At 41.9% G+C, this 22,248-nt stretch overlaps 1 protein-coding gene across 1 annotated transcript in view; it reads right to left on the bottom strand.

The window, feature by feature from the left end:
- The window catches only part of CUBN (cubilin), a 130,342-nt gene extending 117,539 nt beyond the window's left edge, over window positions 1-12,803 (bottom strand). The window contains exons 1-6 of the mRNA XM_083704489.1: window positions 12,662-12,803; window positions 12,404-12,533; window positions 10,033-10,125; window positions 3,686-3,724; window positions 2,961-3,062; window positions 1,341-1,444 (exon numbers count right to left, since the gene is read on the bottom strand). Coding sequence (XP_083560615.1) covers window positions 1,341-1,444; window positions 2,961-3,062; window positions 3,686-3,724; window positions 10,033-10,125; window positions 12,404-12,533; window positions 12,662-12,780 — 587 coding nt within the window. The 5' untranslated portion in view covers window positions 12,781-12,803. The remainder of the gene's footprint in view (window positions 1-1,340; window positions 1,445-2,960; window positions 3,063-3,685; window positions 3,725-10,032; window positions 10,126-12,403; window positions 12,534-12,661) is intronic.
- Between the last annotated feature and the right edge of the window lie 9,445 nt (window positions 12,804-22,248).

The following is a 22,248-nucleotide window of genomic DNA, read 5'->3' as shown; positions in this document are numbered from 1 at the left end:
GTAAAGGATCTCTGGATGGTTAAGTGCTGTTGCAGGAGGAAATGGGATGTTCCAGTTTTTCTGGGACACTTGGAAGTCATTCAAGTTGGTAGCCATCATTTCTCACTGTGGAACCAAATTCCAGGATTTATCTATGTGCTATGTGAAGTGCTCTCCTTCTCTACCCACCCACCTTCTCCGTCTCACACACACGGTGGAACAGGAGGCAATTCTCAGAGGGTCTGATTGGCAGGCAAGAGAGAACTCACAGAGTGAGATGGGTGACACTTCAGGAAGGTTCTTGTTTTTAACCTTATGTGTGCACAGACAAAGAAGTGGACTAAAGAATAATCAAATCAAAATCAAGAGTTGCCCTGAACTAATTTGTGTAAAAGCTTGCAAGCTTTCCAAAGCACAAGGAATGCCAAGCAAATATTTGCAGAGGAAGGGATTTTGTGTGTGTTGTTATTCCAAAACCAAAATGCTTTGCAGAGAACTCAGGCCTGCGGTCCCATTGAGAAAGCTTTGTCAGGAAATTATGGGTGTTTTTACCAGCTAGCCATTTTTTAAGGAGCAGGACCTTAAAACAAGCCTAAGCTAGGAGGGCTGCATGAAATGTCAGCATGGGAAGGGCCAGAGGTAAAAGGGGGTGGAGCAATGAACTTAAAATGTGAACAGTAGGCTAGTTTTGCGCGCGCGCACACACATATATATATACACCCACCCACACCCTCCGTATCCTACTCCAGGCAAGAAATATGTATAATCAGAGTTCAAATATATATTCCAGCCAGGAAAAAACCTGTAGTATATTTGCCCTCTTGGCTTACCATACTGGGAGCTGCTGAATCAGCTCTCAGGCAGTGTGTAGTTTAGGTTTAGTTCTTCATCGCAAGCAACAACCTGCAGCATGGTTTGTTCCCTCCATAAACTGTTTTATATTGAAAAGAGTTGTTATGAATTCCCTGAGTGGCCTCTTCTTTGTGATACTTTTTTAAACCACTCAAGGACGGGACTGACTCCAGCTACAAAAGCTGCTGCTAAAGGTGGGCAGCAGCAGCAGGCTGTTGATATGTTTTCCCATTAATCATTGGTCCTTTCCACACTTTTTCTGTGTGTTTCTTGCTCATTTTCTTAACCACAAAAGTCTGCTTTTGTTGTTTTAGAAGTGGATTTGTTGCGACAGACCATTGTTTAATCTGCTTTTGTTGCACAAGCCTAAATTTCCAGTATCCACTTGAATTCCTCCTGTAAATTGTGGCGATCTAGAGGCACTCTTTATTGTTGTATCTTGCATGTTCGTAGCACTCAGCAAAACTATAACGGACATCCTCCTAAGGACATTAGCAGGAGTTACTTACCTGTAACTACCTGGGGTATTTACACATGTTGCCCCATTCTGGCAGCCTAGAGGTGTCCCAGCATAAATCTGACATTCATTAACGTCGGCAGAGCAGAATGGCCCCTGAAAACAGAGTGAAATCGAGCTTATTTCCTGAGTAAAACAGACACACAATGGGGTCCGCAGAGCCAATGTGATGATATAGAATTTCAAATTGTAACGCAGCATCTGGTTGGCTTGCGGCAATACTGCCCTTCACAAACACTAAAACCAAATTCAGTTGTTCAGATCTCCCCTGCTTGTCCATGGAAATATAGCATGCTTTTATTTAATTTAAAGCATGGGGCCATTATAGTAGAAGCATGGAGCTTCTCCTTGGGGAGTGAAATCATGCACCATTAGCCCTCCAGCCACTGATGCCAAATATGCAAAGGAGCACATGCTCTGCTCAAGGGGTTAATCTTTAGAGATCCATTTGTGTGCTGCCATAAACACAATACATCCTACTAATACAAGAGGTTCAGTTAAGCATCCATACTTGCCTCCCCCCTTCCTCTGCATGAATAAAATTTTAATTTTGGAACTTGCGAAACCCATGAATAAGATGATTAATGTTTAAATGAAAACCATTTCCACCTATGGTGCATTCCTCATCTGACAGCAAAACAGCACAGAAAAAATGAAAAGGGTCTCTCTCTCTCTCTCTGTGTGTGTGTGTGTGTGTGTGTGTGTGTGTGTTTGTGTGTGTGTGTTTGTTTATTATTATTTCTAACGGATTTGTCCTGTCTTTGCTTTCCTCTCTTTACTTTTGTTGTTCTTGTCCTTTCCTTTCTTTTTCTGATATTTCTGACTTCATTTTTTCTAGATATTATTTCGTTGTATTGTAAAACTTTAATTAAAAAATCTGCAAAAAGAAATAAAAAATACAGTAAATATTAAAAACTATTGGACTGAATCACACATTAATGCTTCAGTAGGATTGTGTTATTGCTAATTTTAATTATGGGTGTTTATATTTTGATTTTGTGTAAGTGGTTTGTTTTTATTTTTTTTACTTTGTAAATGGCTTATTCATCCAGCAAGGCTCTTCTTCTTGTGTACTAAGTTGCTTAGCCAAAACATTGCGCTCAGCTAACTCAGTACAGTGGTACCTCGGGTTAAGAACTTAATTCGTTCTGGAGGTCCGTTCTTAACCTGAAACTGTTCTTAACCTGAGGTACCACTTTAGCTAATCTGAGATACCACTTTAGCGGTCGCCACACCGCCGCTGCACAATTTCTGTTCTCATCCTGAAGCAAAGTTCTTAACCCGAGGTACTATTTCTGGGTTAGCGGGGTCTGTAACCTGAAGTGTCTGTAACCCGAGGTACCACTGTACACTCAATGATACTGGTTTTCCAGGGGTTCAGATGGAGAACATTCACAGCCCTTACCTGGCGATGCTAGGGATTGAATGTGTGGCCTTCTGCAGATGCCCTATCACTGAACTACAGCCCTTCCCCTAATCGATAACACCATGTTTATTTCCCTACATGCTTCTGTAAGCAATGCATTGATTGGGTCCTTTGCAGATGATGGCAGTAGCAGTGATTGAACTTTACATATTGCATCAATTGGAAGTTGTTGAGCGACTACCTTACCTGCCAGTTGTTGGGGCAAAGACAGAAGAAGGCATCTAGCAAATCAATGCAGGTTCCAGAATTCTGGCAGGGATTGCTGCTACAGGCTTTTCTCAGGATGGTCTGGCACAAAACAAGGGCAAAAATAAACCCAGTCAGTTAGCGTTTATGACTTCATTGGCACAGTCTTTCTTAAATAACCTTCATAGTGTGTAGAGGACTTGGCTCTGCTTAGGTGCTCGCAAACAGCCAATTCAGAGAATAAACTTAATGGGTGCATAACAGAAGCTCTCCTTTTGCTTTGTCAATAGAAAACCTACTGTATTTTTCAGAAATAAGCATTAAAGTTTATTTACGAGGGCTGTCTGCTGACCCCAACTGAACCCTGGATGCCCAAATGAATTGGGCTGATTTGGGTAAACCAAGGATTCAGCCACAGGGTTGAGCTAACCCTGGATCACCTGGTATCAGATCAGATGTACTAGGAGTGATCCAGGACTTTCAAAAGGGAGGCAGGAGGGGAGAAGGAGGTCCACATAGCTATACTGGATTGTGCCCTGCATCAGAATAGGGTGTGCACACAGCCCTGTTATCTTCATTCCATCAACACCACTTCACCTTTTGGGTTGTTGTTTTTTTAAGATACATTCATGCGTAGCCCAGGATTGAGCACAATTTATCTTCTTGCCGCTCTTCTAAGATTTCTGACTACAGAACACTTTGTCTTCTTCCATAAAATTACTCACCTGCTCAAGGCTTTGAAGTCTGCCTTCGATATTCACAATCTACAACAGAAATATAAAGACAAACATTTGGGAATAATAGCTAGACATTCCTGGAATAACAGCTAGACATTATAATCAAGCATAATGGGCAGGCTAAGAAGAAAGGGTGGAATTTCAAAGAGAATATATTTTCAGTCCTGTTGTGTTCTCTGCACCACCACAAGCCGTGAAGAAGGTCCCTGGGCAGGGCTGTCCAGATCTGGTTTCATTGGATGAGATTCATGGCACCTTCATAGCATCTGCTTTATTTGCAAAACAGCCCATACTCCTACAAGACAGCAGACCCATTGTCCCACATCAGAACCCCAGAGAGATCTTGTACCCTTAAGGTGCCAGGACTGGGCTCACAGATCTTTCTCTTCCAAAAGGTTTTTCACACCCACCCACACCCCTCTTCTCCAAGCTCTGATGAAGAATCATCACCTTCCAAGCACTCAGGAAAACGCCAGGCAAAAACATTCCTCTTTTCCCAGGCCTATGTCTATTTAATAATCTATGGCCTGTGAAAGTGTGTTGTGGGGGGGGCTGATATTATTATAATTGTTTTACTATTAGGCTGTCTGTCTGTATGCTTTTTACTATGCTTTTATAAGGTTTTTCTTGTTGATGTTCTGTGTTTCTTTCTTTTTTTATAAATTTTGATTGGAAATTTTATTTACAACATAACATAAACCCCCCACCCCCCAATACAGAAATCCACCCTCATTAAACGTGAAAATAACATACAATAAGCATAACATACAACAGTACAAACAACCAAATAAAAGACTTCCTTTATCCTGTATCTGGCCTCCTTATTTACTTCTTATAAGCTGTTTCCCTTATGAATAATTATTAAGGTTTTTCTAATTATAACTTAAATATCCACAAAGTCTCCTGAAGACATTAATCGAAACAAGTCCAGGTATGTATTTGAGGGCACTGTTTGGTGAAGTATTCTCTGCATTTTCCCCATGCTTTTTGAAACTCTTGCCTCTGTTAATCTAGCCAATTCAATATAGTCTAACAGTTTGTCTTGCCATTCCTTTTTTGATGTTTTGTGTTTCTAATGTTGTATACCACTCCTGGCTAGGTTGCCTGGTTAAATCTTTTCTGTCTGGACAGCCCTTCACTTCGTGGCTGTTTCAGTTGCTAGCAGAATCCGTCAGTGGGTGTTTCTTGAACCTCTTCCAGCAAAGAAGTTCTTTGACGCCAAGTCTCCGCCTACTCTCCCTTGCGCGGAAGTCTTCTGCGCAGGGTTGGTGTGGGCAGCAGAGGACCTGTGCTCTCCCCGCTGGTCTCTGGCGAGGAGTCCTGGAGCCCCCTCGCCGATTCCCCCATCTGCCCCCCTTTATCCCTGGTGTTACGCTGATTTCCTTCCCCAGCCGATGAGCTGCCTCTCTCCCCGCTGGGCCCTTCTCCGGCATCGCTTGGGAGGCTTGCCTCCGCCTCTGGCTCCGATGGCAGTTCCCTGACATTTGTCATGTAACCTAAATCAGTGATTAGTGAAAGAAACTTATTTGTCTCTAGTCATTTTTTGAGTCTATTTCATGAAGTTATGTAAAACTCTGTAGAAAAAAAAAGACCAACAAACTCTTATATTTGCTTCTGAATAAGTTCTTAGTCTATGAAATGTTTTCTGAAGGCCTACAACAGCCAAAGCCACTTACATCAAGAATGAATTGACCATTGAATGTTTTCAAAAACAAGCCTAAAGAGATTGAAATGCTCTAATTCAGAATTTTATGTTTCTGCTCCCGCTATCTATATAAAGATACAGTTTTGTATATTGAATACAGAGCATTTTTAAAAAAGAAAAACATGATACAGAACTGTGCTTGTGTGATCTTCTAAACTTGAAGCAAAAACTCCAGACCCCAGGATTGTGGGTTAAGCATTAACGTACACATTTTATGTTTTCATATTTATGAAGGTATATATATATATATACACATAGCATTTTCCAAAAACCAATACAAGTTAAGTTAACTAAAGATCCCGAAGCTGCCAAAGTAATTTGAAAATTTGCTTAAAATAGAAAACAAAATGAAATATACTTAGATAACTACAGATCAATATCAATGCTGCAAATGAAGCTAATGATTAATCCAAAAATAGCAAGATGGGGGCCAATCCCTCTGGTCTATGTACAGAAGTTGAACAGACTGGAAGCTGAATCCTATTTCAACAGTGGTGATGGCAACGTACTCCAACCACAACAGGCTCACTTGAGGGGTGCAGGCACTGGCAGAGGAAGACGGGAGCAGAGGGAGCGCACCGCCCCTGGCAGCGCAATCCTGGTGGGGTGCCATCGTGGCGGCCCCCCCGCCTGCGCTGGGCACCACGCCCCTGAGGGCAGTGTGCCATGCCCCCAGGGCGCACGCCACTACCCTGCAGGCACCACACCACGCCACACTTCCAGGACACGTGCCACGCCCCTGCAGGCAGTGCACCACGCCCCCAGGACGCACACCATGCTTCCCAGGATGCGCACCAGCCACGCCCCCGCCTACTCTCTGCCCCCTGCCACGGTGTTGGAACATGAAGCTCTGCCACTGGGTGCAGGACAGACCACATGGCGCGCACAGCCCAACCCACTGAATGTATGTGTGCAGACACCACAGCCTACTTTGCTTGAGAGCCCAACTTGCTTACATCCATGGTGACTGGCTGGTTTCCAACCTCCACTTTCCTGTCTGCCTTGCTTGGACTCTGAGAAAGGTATCCTTCTTAGAGCCAGACGTTTGGGGTGAGGTAGCACAGAAAATGTAGTTTGCCAGGGCATACTACATACAAAAAAGCATAGTTGAAAAAAATAAATAAAAATTAAGCTGATTCTATATATCGAAGTTTTAACATAATCTTTCTAGCCACGGCAGCAAATCACAGTGGTGGTACTAATACTTCTCCCACCACCCTGTTCCAAATGCCCAGCTCAGACAGGTGCCTGTTCTGGACCCAGAAGTGGTGGAGAAACCATCACAACAGCGAAGAATATGGGTGGTGGTCAACTAAGTCTTAGAGTAGACTCGTTTAAATTAATAAAGATAACTTAGGCTCATGTTCATTAATTTCAGAGGGTCTCTTCTAAGTAAAACTTAGCTGAAAACTACCTTACACTTCTTTTTTAAGAAAAAAAGGAAGAGGGGGGTCAGAGGAGAAGGAGAAGGAGCAGCAATGGAAGAGGGGAACTGGGGCGAAACTGCCACAAAGCTATTGGTGTCCATAAATGAAATAAACAGAAAACTAAGGTGTTGGGGAAAAATTTGACAGATACAGAGTCAGAACGGTTTCAGAGAGAAACAGAACTAACTGTGGTTAAAAAAGTAAAGTACCTAGGGGTAAACATAACAGCAAAAAATCTGAGTCTATTTAAGGATAATTATGAAAAATGTTGGTCTGAAATTAAGAGAGACTTGGACAGTTGGACAAAATTGAAGCTTTCTTTGTTAGGCCGAATTGCTGCTATTAAGATGAATGTATTGCCAAAGATGTTGTTTTTGTTTCAAACATTGCAAATTGTGGACAAGACGGAGTGTTTCCGGAAGTGGCAGAGAGATATCTCTAAATTTGTCTGGCAGGGCAAAAAGCCCAGAATTAAGTTTAAGATATTAACTGACGCGAAAGAAAGAGGGGGCTTCGCCCTGCCAGACTTAAAACTGTACTATGAAGCCGCAGCTTTTTCCTGGCTAAAAGACTGACTACTTCTTGAAGACACAGATGTGTTGGACTTGGAAGGTTTTAACAATGTTTTTGGCTGGCATGCATATTTATGGTATGACAAAGTTAAGATCAATAAGGCCTTTAAGAACCATATTGTCAGGAAAGCAGTATTCAATGTCTGGACAAAATACAAAGACTTATTGGAAAATAAAACTCCGAGGTGGCTGTCCCCTCTGGAAACCAAGGCCCGAAAAAGACCCAATATGGAGGCCAATTGGCCAAAATATTGGGAAATATTAGAAAAAGACGGTGACAATTGGAAATTGCAGAGTTTGGAGAAAATGGAGGGTAAAGTGCGAGACTGGTTACACTACGCCCAGATTAAAGAAGTTTTTAAAAATGACAAAAAACTAGGGTTCCAGGTGGAGAAATCGAAGTTAGAGACAGAATTGTTAGAACCAAAGACTAAGGTACTATCAAGAATGTACAACTTGCTGTTAAAATGGAACACACAAGACGAAATGGTTAAATCTGCTATGATAAAGTGGGCACAGGATATTGGGCATAACATCATGTTTGAGGACTGGGAAAGGTTGTGGACCACTGGGCTGAACATCACTGCATGTAATGCTTTGAAGGAAAATGTAATGAAAATGATATATAGATGGTACATGACCCCAGTTAAACTTGCCAAAATATACCATTCGTCTGATAATAAATGTTGGAAATGTAAGGAAAATGAAGGAACATTCTTTCACCTCTGGTGGACCTGCCCTAAAGTGAAGGCCTTCTGGGAAATGATATATAATGAGTTGAAAAAGGTATTTAAGTATACCTTTACTAAGAAACCAGAGGCCTTCCTCCTGGGTATTGTCGGCCAGAAGGTGTTAAAGAAGGACCGAACATTTTTTATGTACGCAACAACAGCAGCAAGGATACTCATTGCCAAGAACTGGAAGACTCAAGATCTACCCACACTGGAAGAATGGCAGATGCAGCTGATAGACTATATGCAACTGGCAGAGATGACCGGCAGAATCCGTGACCTGGGAGAAGAAAGGATTGAAGAAGACTGGAAGAAATTTAAAATTTATTTACAAAAATATTGTAATTTGATTGAATGTTAAGAAGGATGCTTGATCATAAATAAGTGGCCACCACTAAACTAGATTGGAATTTGATGATAAGCGAGATTAAGGAAAAGACAAACCCTTTGGGAGAACTATTAGATTATATTTAAACGAGTGGATATAAGACTGCAAACAAGATGATAATTTGCTTGAAAAAACTTTTTAACACTGTAAGTGGGAGCAGGAGACGTGAGGAAGTCTAAACAAGTTATGAAATTCTGTTATGATATAAGCAATGTTGTTTGTTACTTATGTTTTTCTTTTACAAAAATCTTAATAAATATTTATATTTAAAAAAAAAATATTGGTGTCCAGCAGCACAGAGGCATCAGCAGCACTCTGCTGATGATCGCCTGACGTCTAGCACCAGTCCTGAATGGACAAGAAAGCATCAGTTTACAGCGATGACTCAGCAAAATAGTGAAGATGATTCTTTCCTCACTTATTCCATCATTATCTTAATCGTTATGCTTTGCCTTTGACGCTTCATGGACAGGGCTGACCGAAGAGATTTTTCTGCCTGTGCCTCTCTTTCCCCTACTAGGGCTGCCACTTTAATAATCTTGTTGCACCAGTCAGACACCTAGTTCCAAAATTTACTGTTTGCACAGTCCCCTCTGTAGCAGATCGATTCATTCTGCTGCATTGCAAAAACCACCTCCTTGTGTGTGTTTTTTAAAGGCACAAGACAGTAGAAATTGAACAGCTTCAGTTAATTTCAACAGGAAAAAGTTGAGTAACTTCTCCCATTAAAATCAGCAGGATTTACAATAGCTTTAGTGCAGAATTATGCACCACCTGAACAAAGCATGTCATGGGATTTTACATTTGGATCTGCACTGTCAACTTCCATCTGTCTAACTAAAACTTGTGATTTGCCTGGAAAGCAAGCAAATTTCAGTGCTGGGTGTATGATTAATAATGATATAAGAAACGGGGGTTTTATTTTCAAATTCAACCAGCTCTGGTAACTCTTTGCTAGAAGTTCTTGCACACATTATGTGCTGTTTTTAATGAAAACAACACTCCAAACTAGGCTTGCATGAGTGATTGTGGCAGTAGGTTGGTAAAAAGCATGGAGCTGGAGAGAAAAAATCCATAGAAATAAGATTTGGCCCAGTACCCAGTGAAATCAGTATATGTCTCTTTATAGAACAAACAAATACAATGATTTTTGAAAATAGGTATTGTGAGCACTGTCTATGTGGTTTAAAGTGCAGAATTCTCAACTAGGATATGAAACTTTATTACAGTTATATCCCACTATTTCCTCCAAGAATTTTGAGACAGTATAGATGGCTTCCTCACTGCCCCATTTCATCCTCACAGTAATCCTGTAAGGTAAGTGGGGCTGAAAAATAGGAATGAGCCCAAGGTTGTGCAATGAACTTCATGGCTGAGTGGAAATTTGGAAAGGTCATTTCCTGACATTCCAACTACTACATCACTCTTATGGCAAAAGACTGACTTTTTTTCTTCACATGGTGAAGAGCTGAAAATATCTTTGTGTATAACTTTATAGAAAATAAGACTTACCTTAGAATGAAGCTGTGTGATCTGACTGGAAATATTTTGAGGGATACCAGCGATTCTTTTCAGTTCCAGAATCTCATCTTTATTCTTTCTGATCTAAATTTTGAAAGAAATTGACAGTGCTTTAAAGTGCAGGGAATGTACTCAGTTTTCAGAGATGTTGTGAGAAATCCACAAGGGAGATAGATACAGAACACTGTTGGATGATGGAGGGAGGCCTACAAAGCACCATCCAACTGCCTTAGGAACTCCACTCCAGATTTGTGTAGGGTTTACTCCTTAGCCTTTTCTTCTCCCGAAGATATCCTGCAAGGCTGTGGAGGTTTAAGACCAGAGTTTTCCTTCTCCTAGATGGGCTACTGCTCCAGGATGACAAGCCCCATCTGCCCCTCACTTCCCTCTACAGAACATGCTGAAACCGCCTTCTTGACTGTTGGACCCACTATTGGTCTTGCCTGCCCAACCCACCCAACCTGCATCTTCACACGCAGGGGACGTCCCTTTGGCTACCCTCACATGGTTCAGCTGGCAAGTCGAAACCATTTCCCAGGGTGTGGCCACTGTCACATGCTTCTAGGTACCACAGGTGAGAGCTGAGTGCAGGGTAGGGACCAAAGGTAGACAAACTACCGCAGAAGGAGCATGATGTGTCCCCCACCAGAAGTACTACCCCTCCCCTAACACCCTATACACCCCATAGAAGCAGTGTAAAAATATTGGCATATAAAAAGTAAATACATACATTACTTTCTGCTTGGTTGCTCACCTGCCCTTCCCCTTTTACACCGCTTGGGGGTGGGGGCAAGTAAGGGAATAAGAGCAACAATGAGGTCGAGGGGTTCTCACAAAATGGGGGTGAAAGGGCGATGACACCAATTCTAGCTTTGCACATCAATTGTACACATACAAAAGCCCACCCTGGGATCAAAAGGTCTTACAAGGCCACAGTATATTTCAGCTGTTGTTGCCACATGCTAACCCTGACATCACTTCTATTATATGATGTTGTTATTATAAAGTTCATTTAGATAAGGCATAAATTATATACTATAAAAGCTTATCTTTGAATTTTTATATAAACTCTCGATTTATGGCCCTGTAATCAGCCACAATCATCTCCAGCAGCTATTAAGTGAAGTAAAATAAATAAATAAATAAAATTCTTTAGACAAATGGGAGAAGATCAGAATAAGATAGAAGCAGGAGTAGATGCTGGATTTGTGGGCTTGAATGCTTTGAAGAGCTCTGAACCCACTTAGTTTGGAAGAAGCCACGTGACTATAGCACTTGATTTTTCCGGGTACCGTTGGTTTTATGAAAAGGGGGAAACCAAGGATACCATGAAGAGAGGCATGAGCTAAAGAACTCCAGAAGCACTTGTGGCCTGGACTGTCCCCATAGCAACGAAAAGACCTCATATCACAACTGTGTTTTCCACATGGCCCAATTACTTTTGCAGAAAGGCATGCACCGTGTGGGATAGTCGAGTCCAGAGCTGGATTGATTGAAGTGGTCTAACTCACAACAGACGGAAGTGTTCCATCAACATTGTCAATACAACAGTGAAAGAAAATTGCACTATCTGCCATTTAGCTACCGAAACCAAATTCAAAGTATAAAGTACTATACAGCTTGGAACCAGGATACCCCAAAGATTGCCTCACCCCTTATTTACTTAATCACTGTGCTGATAGCTCAGTGGGTTAGATTGTGGTGCTGATAATGCCAGGGTTGAAGGTTTGATCCCTGTATGGGATGGCTGCATATCCCTGCATTGCAGGGGTTTGGACTAGATGATCTTCAGGATCCCTTCCAACTCTGATAGCATCTTATTGGGAGCTCTGTTCCATATGAAATAGGAATCAGGCACTTTGGAATTCCCTCCCGTTCCGTATCTGACAGATACCACCTCTGTTGTCATTTTGGTGACTATCCAATACCTTCCTTTTTCAACAAGCCATTTAAGTGGATGCAATCTGTGGTACAGACTTTTATCCTAGTGTCTATCAGTATTAGCTCTGAAATTATTGTAATATATTATTTTATTGTTGACGCTTTGATTGCTATTCATTTGGGATGTTTTATGGGAAGTGATTCATAAATTAAGTTAATGAAATAAACAAATACAGTTGATGCCTGAAATTATGGTGGCACTAGGCACCATTGTATACTCAAATCATTTTGGCTGACCTCCCCTCCCCTTCCTCTGTGCCAAATTATTGCCTGTGAGCTCCTCAGGACAGGGACCTATCTTATGAAACTCTATGCGCCCTGATGGCTCTGTGTAACTCCATACTGATTGACTATAACTCTTTGCATCCAAAAGCCATTTGAAGGACACCAATGAACCAAATAAAACCACACAAAAGATTACCTGGATCAGAGTCTCCACAAGGTCTTCTTCGTTAACTTTTATTCTGCCCTGCGATCCGGTTCTGAATTCAATATTTTTGGCAGAGCCAGTATGGAACACTAAATTGCCCCTTTCGGAGGACAAGCGAGGCCTGGTACATTGAAAAGGATGAAGATTGCACATGGTGTTAAATTTGCCAAAGATATAATGAAGCTGATTGATCTATGCTCTATCTGAGCAAGCCAGGTTGCAGGTTAACACCCCAAGAATGATACTTACTGATCCTGATTGATGCCCCTTTTTGCTCTCTTTTTCTCAGTAGATTCAGATCCATAGTTGAATCCAGAAATAATCAGGAATGTCACCAAAGCCCACCGAAGAGAGCCTGGACTCAACATTCCTCCCCGCAAGTCTTCCTGGACTGTGCAGTAGGTTAAAGTGAAATCTGCACTATCTTCAAGGATTAACCCAGTGTCAGGTGTACTTTGCCCTGGCAGGACTCTTTGCATATTCACAGAGATGCTTATTCAGCTCTTTCCCCCTTCTGACCCATCCATAACTTAGTTAAGAGAGAAAAGGGAGATTTCATTTGCCAGGAGTGACAATATGCCTGGTGAGTAGGTTTGAAAGAGCAGTTCCTGGGATATGTCAGCAGGTACTTCTTACCAGTCAATGCTTCTCTGTCTCCCAAGACTTCTCCCTGGACTGGTAATCTTGGTGTGTGCATCCTGATGGTGCCATGTAACTGTTTTTTGGTTTTACCTGCCTTGAACCCTTTCCATAGTCCCAGCAATAATGGAAACACGGCTGGAGATTCAGCCATGTTCACAATATAAAATAGCAATATAAAAAACAGAAAATACATAATAAATACAGTGGTTCGGTTCCTCGGGTTAAGTACTTAATTCGTTCCGGCGGTCCGTTCTTAACCTGAAACTGTTCTTAACCTGAAGCACCACTTTTGCTAATGGGGCCTCCTGCTGCTGCTGCGCCGCCGTAGCACGATTTCTGTTCTCATCCTGAAGCAAAGTTCTTAACCTGAAGCACTATTTCTGGATTAGCGGAGTCTGTAACCTGAAGCGTCTGTAACCTGAAGTGTATGTAACCTGAGGTACCCCTGTAAAAAAAACAAAGGCTGCCCAATGATCCCCACCTTCCACAACACATTTTAAAAAGGCATCAATCAGTCAAAGGCCTGAGAGGAACATTTTTGCCTGGCGCCTAAAGGTGTCTACCTCCCTGAGGAGGGCATTCCACAAATGGGGAGCCACTGCAGAAAAGGCCCATTCTCATGTGGCCACCCTCCGGACCTCTTGTGGAGGAGGCACATGAAGAAGGGACTCAGAAGATGATCTCAGGAGCAGGCAGGTTCATATGGGGATAGGTGATCCTTGAGGTATTACGGTCCTGAGCCATTTAAGACTTTATGGGTCAAACCAGCACTTTGATTTGGGCATGGAGATATCCCCCCCCCCAAGGTAGATGACTCTTCTCACTCAGTTTGTTCATGTTGGCTCAGCCTCTCCTACACTGAGCCCTCCCCCCTTTAAACTCACAATGATCCCATTTGCAATGATAATTAATAGCAACTACCCATAATTTCAAGATGCTGTGATGGTGCATTTGATCCTGTCTGAGAACATTTCCATCTCTTTTAGATAATTCCTGTTGTTCTTTTTCTACAAAGTTATTAACTAGTAAACACTGTTCATTCACAGAAGTGGGTATGTCTGCCAAATCCACAGCTTTTAAGGGTGAAACAAAGGTCACCAATTGGTGCCACCAATCCTTTATCTGTGTATCTGCACGCCCTTATTATCTGTCCTGTTTGCCATTTCTATGCATATTAGACTCTGAATTCTGTGACTAAATCACTGTTTGTTGACGAATGCGCCCAGGAGGGTATGCTACACCTTGCCAGAGACCGAAGAGGCTATCTTTATTGATTCAGGACTTATAAACCCAGAGACCACAAGAGCACTTAAGAGGTTTCATATATCGGGGCAGCAAGATATATTGAACAACTAATGGGTTTTGATTTTAAACAAACTTACACAGGAAATTGAGCTGAATTTGATATTGAGAGTCTCCTGCAGGGTGGAAAAAAATATTACATTAGGATAAGTATAGTGAAACTGTGGAAAGCAGAAAAGGAAAGTATATCTGACCGTAATTAATTGCCAAATACTTCAGTTTTTAAAAATGATACATGGAGACACAGTGCAATTCAAGCCTTTAGCCAAATCTGTTAGATGAAGGCTCAGTTCTAAATTAGGAACAAACTAAGATGAATTATAGGAATAAAAGGTGACAGGATAAAAGCACAGAAAATTATGCCTGGTATGAAGAAAGTGAAGCACTTTTCACCTTCTCTCACAACACTAGAACTCTGTGGTTTTTTAAAAATGTTTTTATAGTGATACTAAGTAATTGCAGCTGGTTATGACTTTTCTTACAAAATAGTTTGTTTATTTAAAGCATTGACACCTCAACATTCTGCTTAGGTGCAGAAACATGCAGATGGCTTGACATAAAAATGTGAACTGTTCCTTAACAGAATGTAGAAATTTATTTGTCACTAACAAATGTAGGTTATAGTGCCTGCAAATTAAAACATAGTATTAATTTTGAGTAACACTCTGTATTTCCACAACTGTCTTACGACAGTCATGTAAACTAAGAGAGGGTTATTCTTCCAACAAACATTTTGTCAGGGATGTTAAGCATTTGCATTTACCCATAAAGTTCATTTAGATATGGCATCAATTATATACTATAAAAGCTTATCTTTGAATTTTTATATAAACTGTCGATTTATGGCCCTGTAATCAGCCACAATCATCTCCAGCAGCTATTGTTGTTGTTTAGTCATTTAGTCGTGTCCGACTCTTCGTGACCCCATGGACCAGTGCACACCGGGCACTCCTGTCTTCCACTGCCTCCCGCAGTTTGGTCAAACTCATGCTGGTAGCTTCGAGAATGCTGTCCAACCATCTTGTCCTCTGTCGCCCCCTTCTCCTTGTGTCCTCCATCTTTCCCAACACTAGGGAGTCTTCTCTTCTCATGAGGTGGCCAAAGTAGCATAAGAGTCTCCTCCAGCACCAGAATTCAAAAGTATCCATTCTTCGGCGATCAGCCTTCTTTATGGTCCAGCTCTCACTTCCATACATCACTACTGGGAAAACCATAGCTTTAACTATACCGACCTTTGTTGGCAAGGTGATGCCTCTGCTTTTTAAGATGCTATTAAGTGCATTAAAAATTGGTTATTTGACTACATATGTCCCGCAGTGCAGTTCTCTACTCAGAGGTACATCAATTGGACTTTCTTCTGATTTGACATGTATAACATGCACTGTATCCAGTCCCTTCACTGGACCTTAAACTTCTGTGGCCAACGTCTCTCTGTTTTGGAATTCCTGATGTCTAATACCCAATGCACATGACCTCTACATGACCTGATCCATAAAAAATAGAAATCCAGCATGTACTACAATTAGGCCCACAACGCTTCTTGATATTGATTTTACCAACTGTCCAGCAGTAAAATTTGCAACACTGAAAAGTGGCTCTCTTCAGAGTGTTCCCATTTAGGGAACAACTTGTCTTGCTTTGCCTTCTCACGGCTGCTTGGCAAAGAATATGTTTGCCTAGTTTGGAGTAATTTTTCTCCACTTTTTATCCATGCCCAGTGACCTGCAGAGAAATTAGATTCAAGTGGCTCAAGTCCTAAATGCTACACTCTGAAGCATCCCTTGTTTGCAAGTGGAAAAGTGAAGTAATCCTCTCTCGAGCCTGCTTGTCAACCAATCATTCCTGCACCTCACTTCCCTACTCTCTTGTCTTATGTTCAGGAGCAGAAAAACCTTATGACTAATCTGATGTCATCCTTCTGAAAGCTAGTCGCAGGTGCAAGAACATCCTGGTCAATAATGATGTTTTTTCAGCAATCTTTGGAGACCTATTATATTAATGATGATAAAACAATTAGAAGAGTTTATGACTCCACATCAGAGCTGCTTCTCCTGTATCCAGAAGAAAGGAGGACCAATAAATCCATCCTTAATAGCTAAAGAGACTATGAATTGTGATTATGGACCACTTCATGGATTTTAAAAGGTACTGCAGAGTGGCCAGTCATCTATAGCTACAGTTATTGTTCCAACTGGCCACATAAGGTTCCGCACTCAGAGAATGAGCTCACTGTTAGTATATAACAGCCCTCCCCAATGGGTGCCCCCCCAGATGTTTTGGACTACAACTCCCATCAAGCTGTGAAAAAACATACAAGTTAACTGCTCTGGGTAGACAATCACTTTACATAATTCTTACATTTGTACACTACTTCTTTAGCAATTAATTTCATGCCACATTTGCCACAACAACACTCCTTTAGGGGAGCTGAGCTGAAACTCTACTGCCCATTGGATTCTGGGTTGTGAAATGGATAGGAAGAGGTTGACCAAGCAGCAGTGCCACAAAAGGCCAAGGTTTTCATTCAAGCAACCACGAGGGTCCAGGAATATTAGGGGAAAGCTATTTGGATGCTTTTCAAGGCTAATCCTACACAGAGTAGACCCACTGAAGTTAATGGGTATGATTAACTTAGGTTCAATACTTTCAATGGGCTTACTCTGAGTAGGACTTGCACTGAATACCACCTGTTGTCTGTGCAGCACATGACCCTCTACCTCCCCTCCTGTGCCGCCCTATGTTAAAATGTGGACAGGGAATGTGCTTGGAGAACAGAGCCAAAGAAGGCAATCAAGGCAAGTCAAAAGACGTCCCTGAGCATCAGGAGAAAGGAAGAAAGTGTTCTGCAAGTGAAGGCAGAGTATTCAGAAGAAGTCTTCTCCATTGCATTTGCTGGCAAAAGGCTCCTTTCTCCTCCCCCTGCCCCATCACAGATCCAAAACATAGTCTAGATATCCAATATATTTCTTCCTTTTCAAACTTGGCTGTGGGAGAGCATATTGAAAGTAACAGATCTCTGGGTTGTTGTTTTTTGGCTTGGAGGCAGGAAGAGAGAAGGGGTTGTTTTGCAAACACTCATTTCTCCCTTCATCCTAGTCCGGAAAGGAAGAAAGGTGTGTTCTGGATATCTAGGGTGTGTTTTGGAGCATTTTGCAAGAAAAGGCAGAGCTCCAGAAGTCTCCTCCGTTGCTTTTGCTTTCAAAACTACCCTTTCTTCCTCTCCCACCCTCCGTCGTTTCTGCAATCCTTGTGTAAAGATTTGAATAAGTGGAAATACATCAGCCTCCTTTCGATCATAGGGAAAATTTATGCCAGCTTTTTGCTGACTAAACTATTGCGATGGGTAGATGAGACTAATCAGATTGGCCACGAACAAGCAGGGTTCAGAACTAAACGCTCTACAACCGATCATGCGATAGTTCTTTATCATCTTGCACGGAAGTACTCCTCTCCTCCCCGGGGCTACCTCTGTGCTGCCTTCTTAGACCTAAAGGCAGCCTTTGACAGCGTTCCTAGAAACATCCTATGGGAGAAACTTGTGAAACAGGGCATTGATAGAAGACTCTTATGGCTTATAAGTCAACTCCACGAAGGTACCCTTGCCAGAGTGAGACTTACTCCTGCGGGCGACCTCACAAATTCAATACCAATAAACAAGGGAGTGCGCCAAGGATGTATATTGGCTCCCTGTCTATTCAACCTATTCATCAGCGACATGCGAGCACCCCTAGTTAACTCATCTCTAAGTACACACACGCCTAGACTAGCGGACTACCGCTGCCCACTCCTTTTATATGCGGACGACGCGGTAATTCTATCTTATACACGTGTTGGACTAACCAGAGCTTTGAAGATCTTTGCCATGTATTGTCAACTCAACCAATTAACCATCAACCATGTTAAATCCAAGATTCTGATTTTCTCCAGAAGCCGGAGATTATACGAATGGAAGCTTGGTGGAACAAAAATAGAGCAAGTTCTAAAATTTCAATACCTAGGAGTTATTTTTCAATACAATTTGGGGTGGAAAGCTCAAATTCAACACCTACTTAACAAGGCCAAAACTCTGTCATATGCGCTCCTCCGATTCTTTTTTTCGGATGGAGCTTTGCATGTTCCCTCGGCCCTAAAGGTGTTCAAGGCAAAAGTGGTTGCCGTGCTTGCTTATGCTGCCCCGCTTTGGGCTGTGATGACAGATCTTGCCCCTCTTGAGACACTGCAAAATCAATTCCTACGTCGGCTCCTAATGCTCCCCCTGTGCGTAAGCAACGCAACCATGCGACTAGAATTGAAGATCGCATCCTTAGAAACTTGCCTGTGGAAGCAAGTCTTCAATTATTGGTTATCATTGTGGCATAGATTACCAAACCACTACCTTGTCCAATGCTTATGGCGAGATGAATTCTCTAGCCTTTGGACTAGTAGAATTCATGCCAAACTCCTGAGTTATGGAATCTCTCCTTTAGATTCCCTAAAACTAGACCAAATTACTGCTCAAAGACTGATCCGCCAAAGACTGGATGACATCGATCTACAGCGAAATTATATGCTGGGGGGAGGTGTTTGTTCGCCTCAGAACATTGGTATCACTTTAACTTACTGCGTTCCATCATACCTCTCCTCCCTTTCGAGTGTTGCCCATAGACTGGCCTTCACCAAAGCGAGGTTCAACGTTTTTCCCTCCAATGTCCTGAGACATAGATTCTCAAAGGGCCAAGCCCCCGCCATGTGCGAATGTGATAAGGAGACACCGGAGTCTCTCCAGCACATTATGTTCACTTGCCCCCTGTTCAATGTGCCACGGGCAAATTTGTTGGGATCAATCATACAGAAACTAGAGGGTACCCCACCAAAATTCCACCTTGCCCAAATCTTGCAGGATAAGGATACTCATACGACCCTGAAAGTGGCAAGGTTCCTGGTCGCTGTCCTTACCCAAAAGCGACGCCAAGGAGCACTACAAGCTAACTAAGGCGTAGTATGCCATTCTATCTTATAGTATTTTATTGTTATAGTGGTGTTTTAGCGGCTGTTTTTCCCACGTGCACAAGTTGTTATTTATGTGTCGTTTTTACCTGTATGGGCCTATGGCCGTAAATAAAATTACTACAATAAGTGGAAAGCACACCTGCCTGCCAACCCTGTGACATCATAATGATGTCATGTGACTCTCAGGTGGGTTGTCTTTCTCACCTGTCAGAGTTGGCCCATGAGAAGCAAAAAAAGGCTTCCCAGCTCTTCATCAATGCAGCTGTGCTGGTGAGCTGTAGTATCAGGGCACATAGGCCACAATAACTGCCCAAGAATGACTAGGACCAATGCTCTCCCTGGGAGCAGTTTAATGAGAACTTCAATGGATAATATTAAGATAATCAGATTGAGGGTGGAACATGCTTTTTTGTGTTTAAGTAGTCTATTCCGGGGGGAAAGGCCATGTGTTATTCTTACATTCTATCATAATGTAACCTCTATTTTACAACTGCAGAAAATTAAGGGCTATTGCATGCTTCCCTGCAAGTGAGATGTTCACACTCTTGCAAACAATATACCTGGAATTGATTGCACAAATCCACATTTGTATTTGATGAAATCTGGGATTCCAGGTTTATTTCTGTCAAGTGTTTTGCTGCTTATATCCCCAGACTAACTAATGCAGTGAAAACACACCTAAATACACCTTAAAATAATCTAGGAACATATATATGAGGCTACTTTACCTGAATATTCTCTGCTGTCTGTAACACTGAGCCAGTTCCTTCTATATGGGGACCATACCATTTTAAAAATCAATTTAGGACAAGATATTAAGATTCCTGTGAGATTTCCAGTATTGATTGTGTGCAGGGGTTAAAAGGGCAGTGCTCACAACAGCCTAATGAAAGAATCTGCACAAAACATTATTATTGAATGCAGATGATCTGGGGGATTGGAAAATTAGCCAGTATGAATTTTAAAAATAGAAGACCATACAATGCAATCAATCCAAAGAGGGGATATATTCCCAGTTGCCCAGCTTGTACTCAGAGCCAGGAATTTCCTGTAGTGTTTGCTTCATTTCCTCCCTTTCAGTTTTCTAAAAAACAGCTTTATGGGCAATTGCTAAAATGAAAAATACAGTGCGCACTCGACTCTTCTGCGCTTGTGTGATTCATGCTTCTTCTGAATGGCAGCCATGCCCTGCTGAAATCGGTGGCTAAATGTCTACAGATTCTTCATCGGATGTACTAAATGCATTTCCTATTGTATACACAGAAAGCAGGGCCACTTCAGAAGTTTGGGCTCACTGATATTCAGACAGAACCATTAGTAAAAGACATATGGTTTTATTTCAAAAAAGACCCAGAGCAATGAACTCAACCAGATGTTGTTTTTAATCAGTACTTTCAACTTAATGTTGAGCGTGTTTATTTCAAAAGACACACACACACACACATACACAAATGCCTACACTTAACAATGAGAGTCCAGCAATTTTTTTTAATGATGCTATGCTTTTTCTAGATTCAATGAGGTTTTTTGTGTAAACAAAAGTCTCTTGAAGGCTGTCATTTAATGTTAATTATAGAACAAGGATCTAAGAAATGGGTTTGATTTCCTTGATAACCATTCTGGAAGAACTGGCTGAGGAAAGACGCAGTTTTAGAAAGCGCATTTTAGATCTCTTGCCCATATAGCAAAAGCATATAACAATAGAAAACATTTAAAAAGGTGCATGCTGGGGAGAGGAAGGTAAATGTTTGCACTAGGTTGAGGAGGGGTGGAATCTGTACAGTGAGTAGCTAGCAAACTGTTTCATCAATGCTACTTGGAATGCGAAATGCTTAGTCTATGTATTGAAGGCTGTGGTCAGCTAGGAACTCTGGCAAAGACCACAATGCATGACACATGGAATTCCACAAGAGTTTAAATTATTGTCCTAGACAGCAATTGACTTTGCAAATAAAACAAACAGATATGGGGAGAGGGGACAAGGTTGCAACTCCTGGGAACACTGTAGTGCAGCCTATCCCAGAGCAAAGTGGTGCTTGCTGCAAGTATTGATCAGCTGATTGGAAATCCTCATCTTTCAATTCCAATGGCACAAAGAAACCAGGGTCTGCAGCTGCTACTACTGGTTGGCAGCGATTGCCAACCTCGCTTTCCTTGCCAGTCCTGTTTGATTTGGGCAAAGGAAAATGCTTCGCCTGGTGGCATGGTGATGCCAGGTGACTGACAGATGGACATCAGCTCTCCCCATCACTGTTGCAAGATCAACAGCAGGAGGGTGGAGAGCCACTGTACAAAACCAGTTTTAGCGTTTCCAGAAATTATCCTATGCTTAGATGTTATATATATGGAATAAACATGTGTGTTTCCAGGGGGACAAAACATGCCACACCTGAAATGCCACTATTGGAAACAGGATACTGGACTGTGCAGCAATTGATGTGATTCAACAATGCAATTGTGATTTATATTTTTCTCCATGAGGCACTTCCTGTTTTGCCTCTCAGATTGCAGCTGCCATCACTGAGGAAGCTGGCATTTGGAATCCTTCCGATATTCAACTAGACATAGTTGGACATAGTCGACATTCATGATATTGAGCAAGCTGAGAAGCAGTGGCAGTTTAATGAGGACTAGATACATCACTCTGCAGAATGCATCGTTGTCTTGAAGAAACCATATGAAGTGCATGAATAAATGATTTCGCCAGCAACTCATAGCATGGCTTCGCTCTTATGAGGGATAGCCACGTTTCTTTGAAAACCATTCAGCATTGTCCTTTGTGAGCACTGTTTTGGGCTGGGTGTTCCCACAGGCGAGTTAATTCTTTTTTATTAGATCAGGAAGAATGCAGTTAGGAAAAATATGTTCCAGAATAGTCTGGTTTGTTGGCTAGCTTTTTTAAA

This window comes from Podarcis gaigeae (genome assembly GCF_964106915.1).
Source record: "Podarcis gaigeae genome assembly, chromosome: 12".
In the NCBI taxonomy this organism is placed as follows: Eukaryota; Metazoa; Chordata; class Lepidosauria; order Squamata; family Lacertidae; genus Podarcis; species Podarcis gaigeae.
Note: the sequence above shows the minus strand (reverse complement) of the source record. Positions and strands in the feature narration are given on the sequence as shown.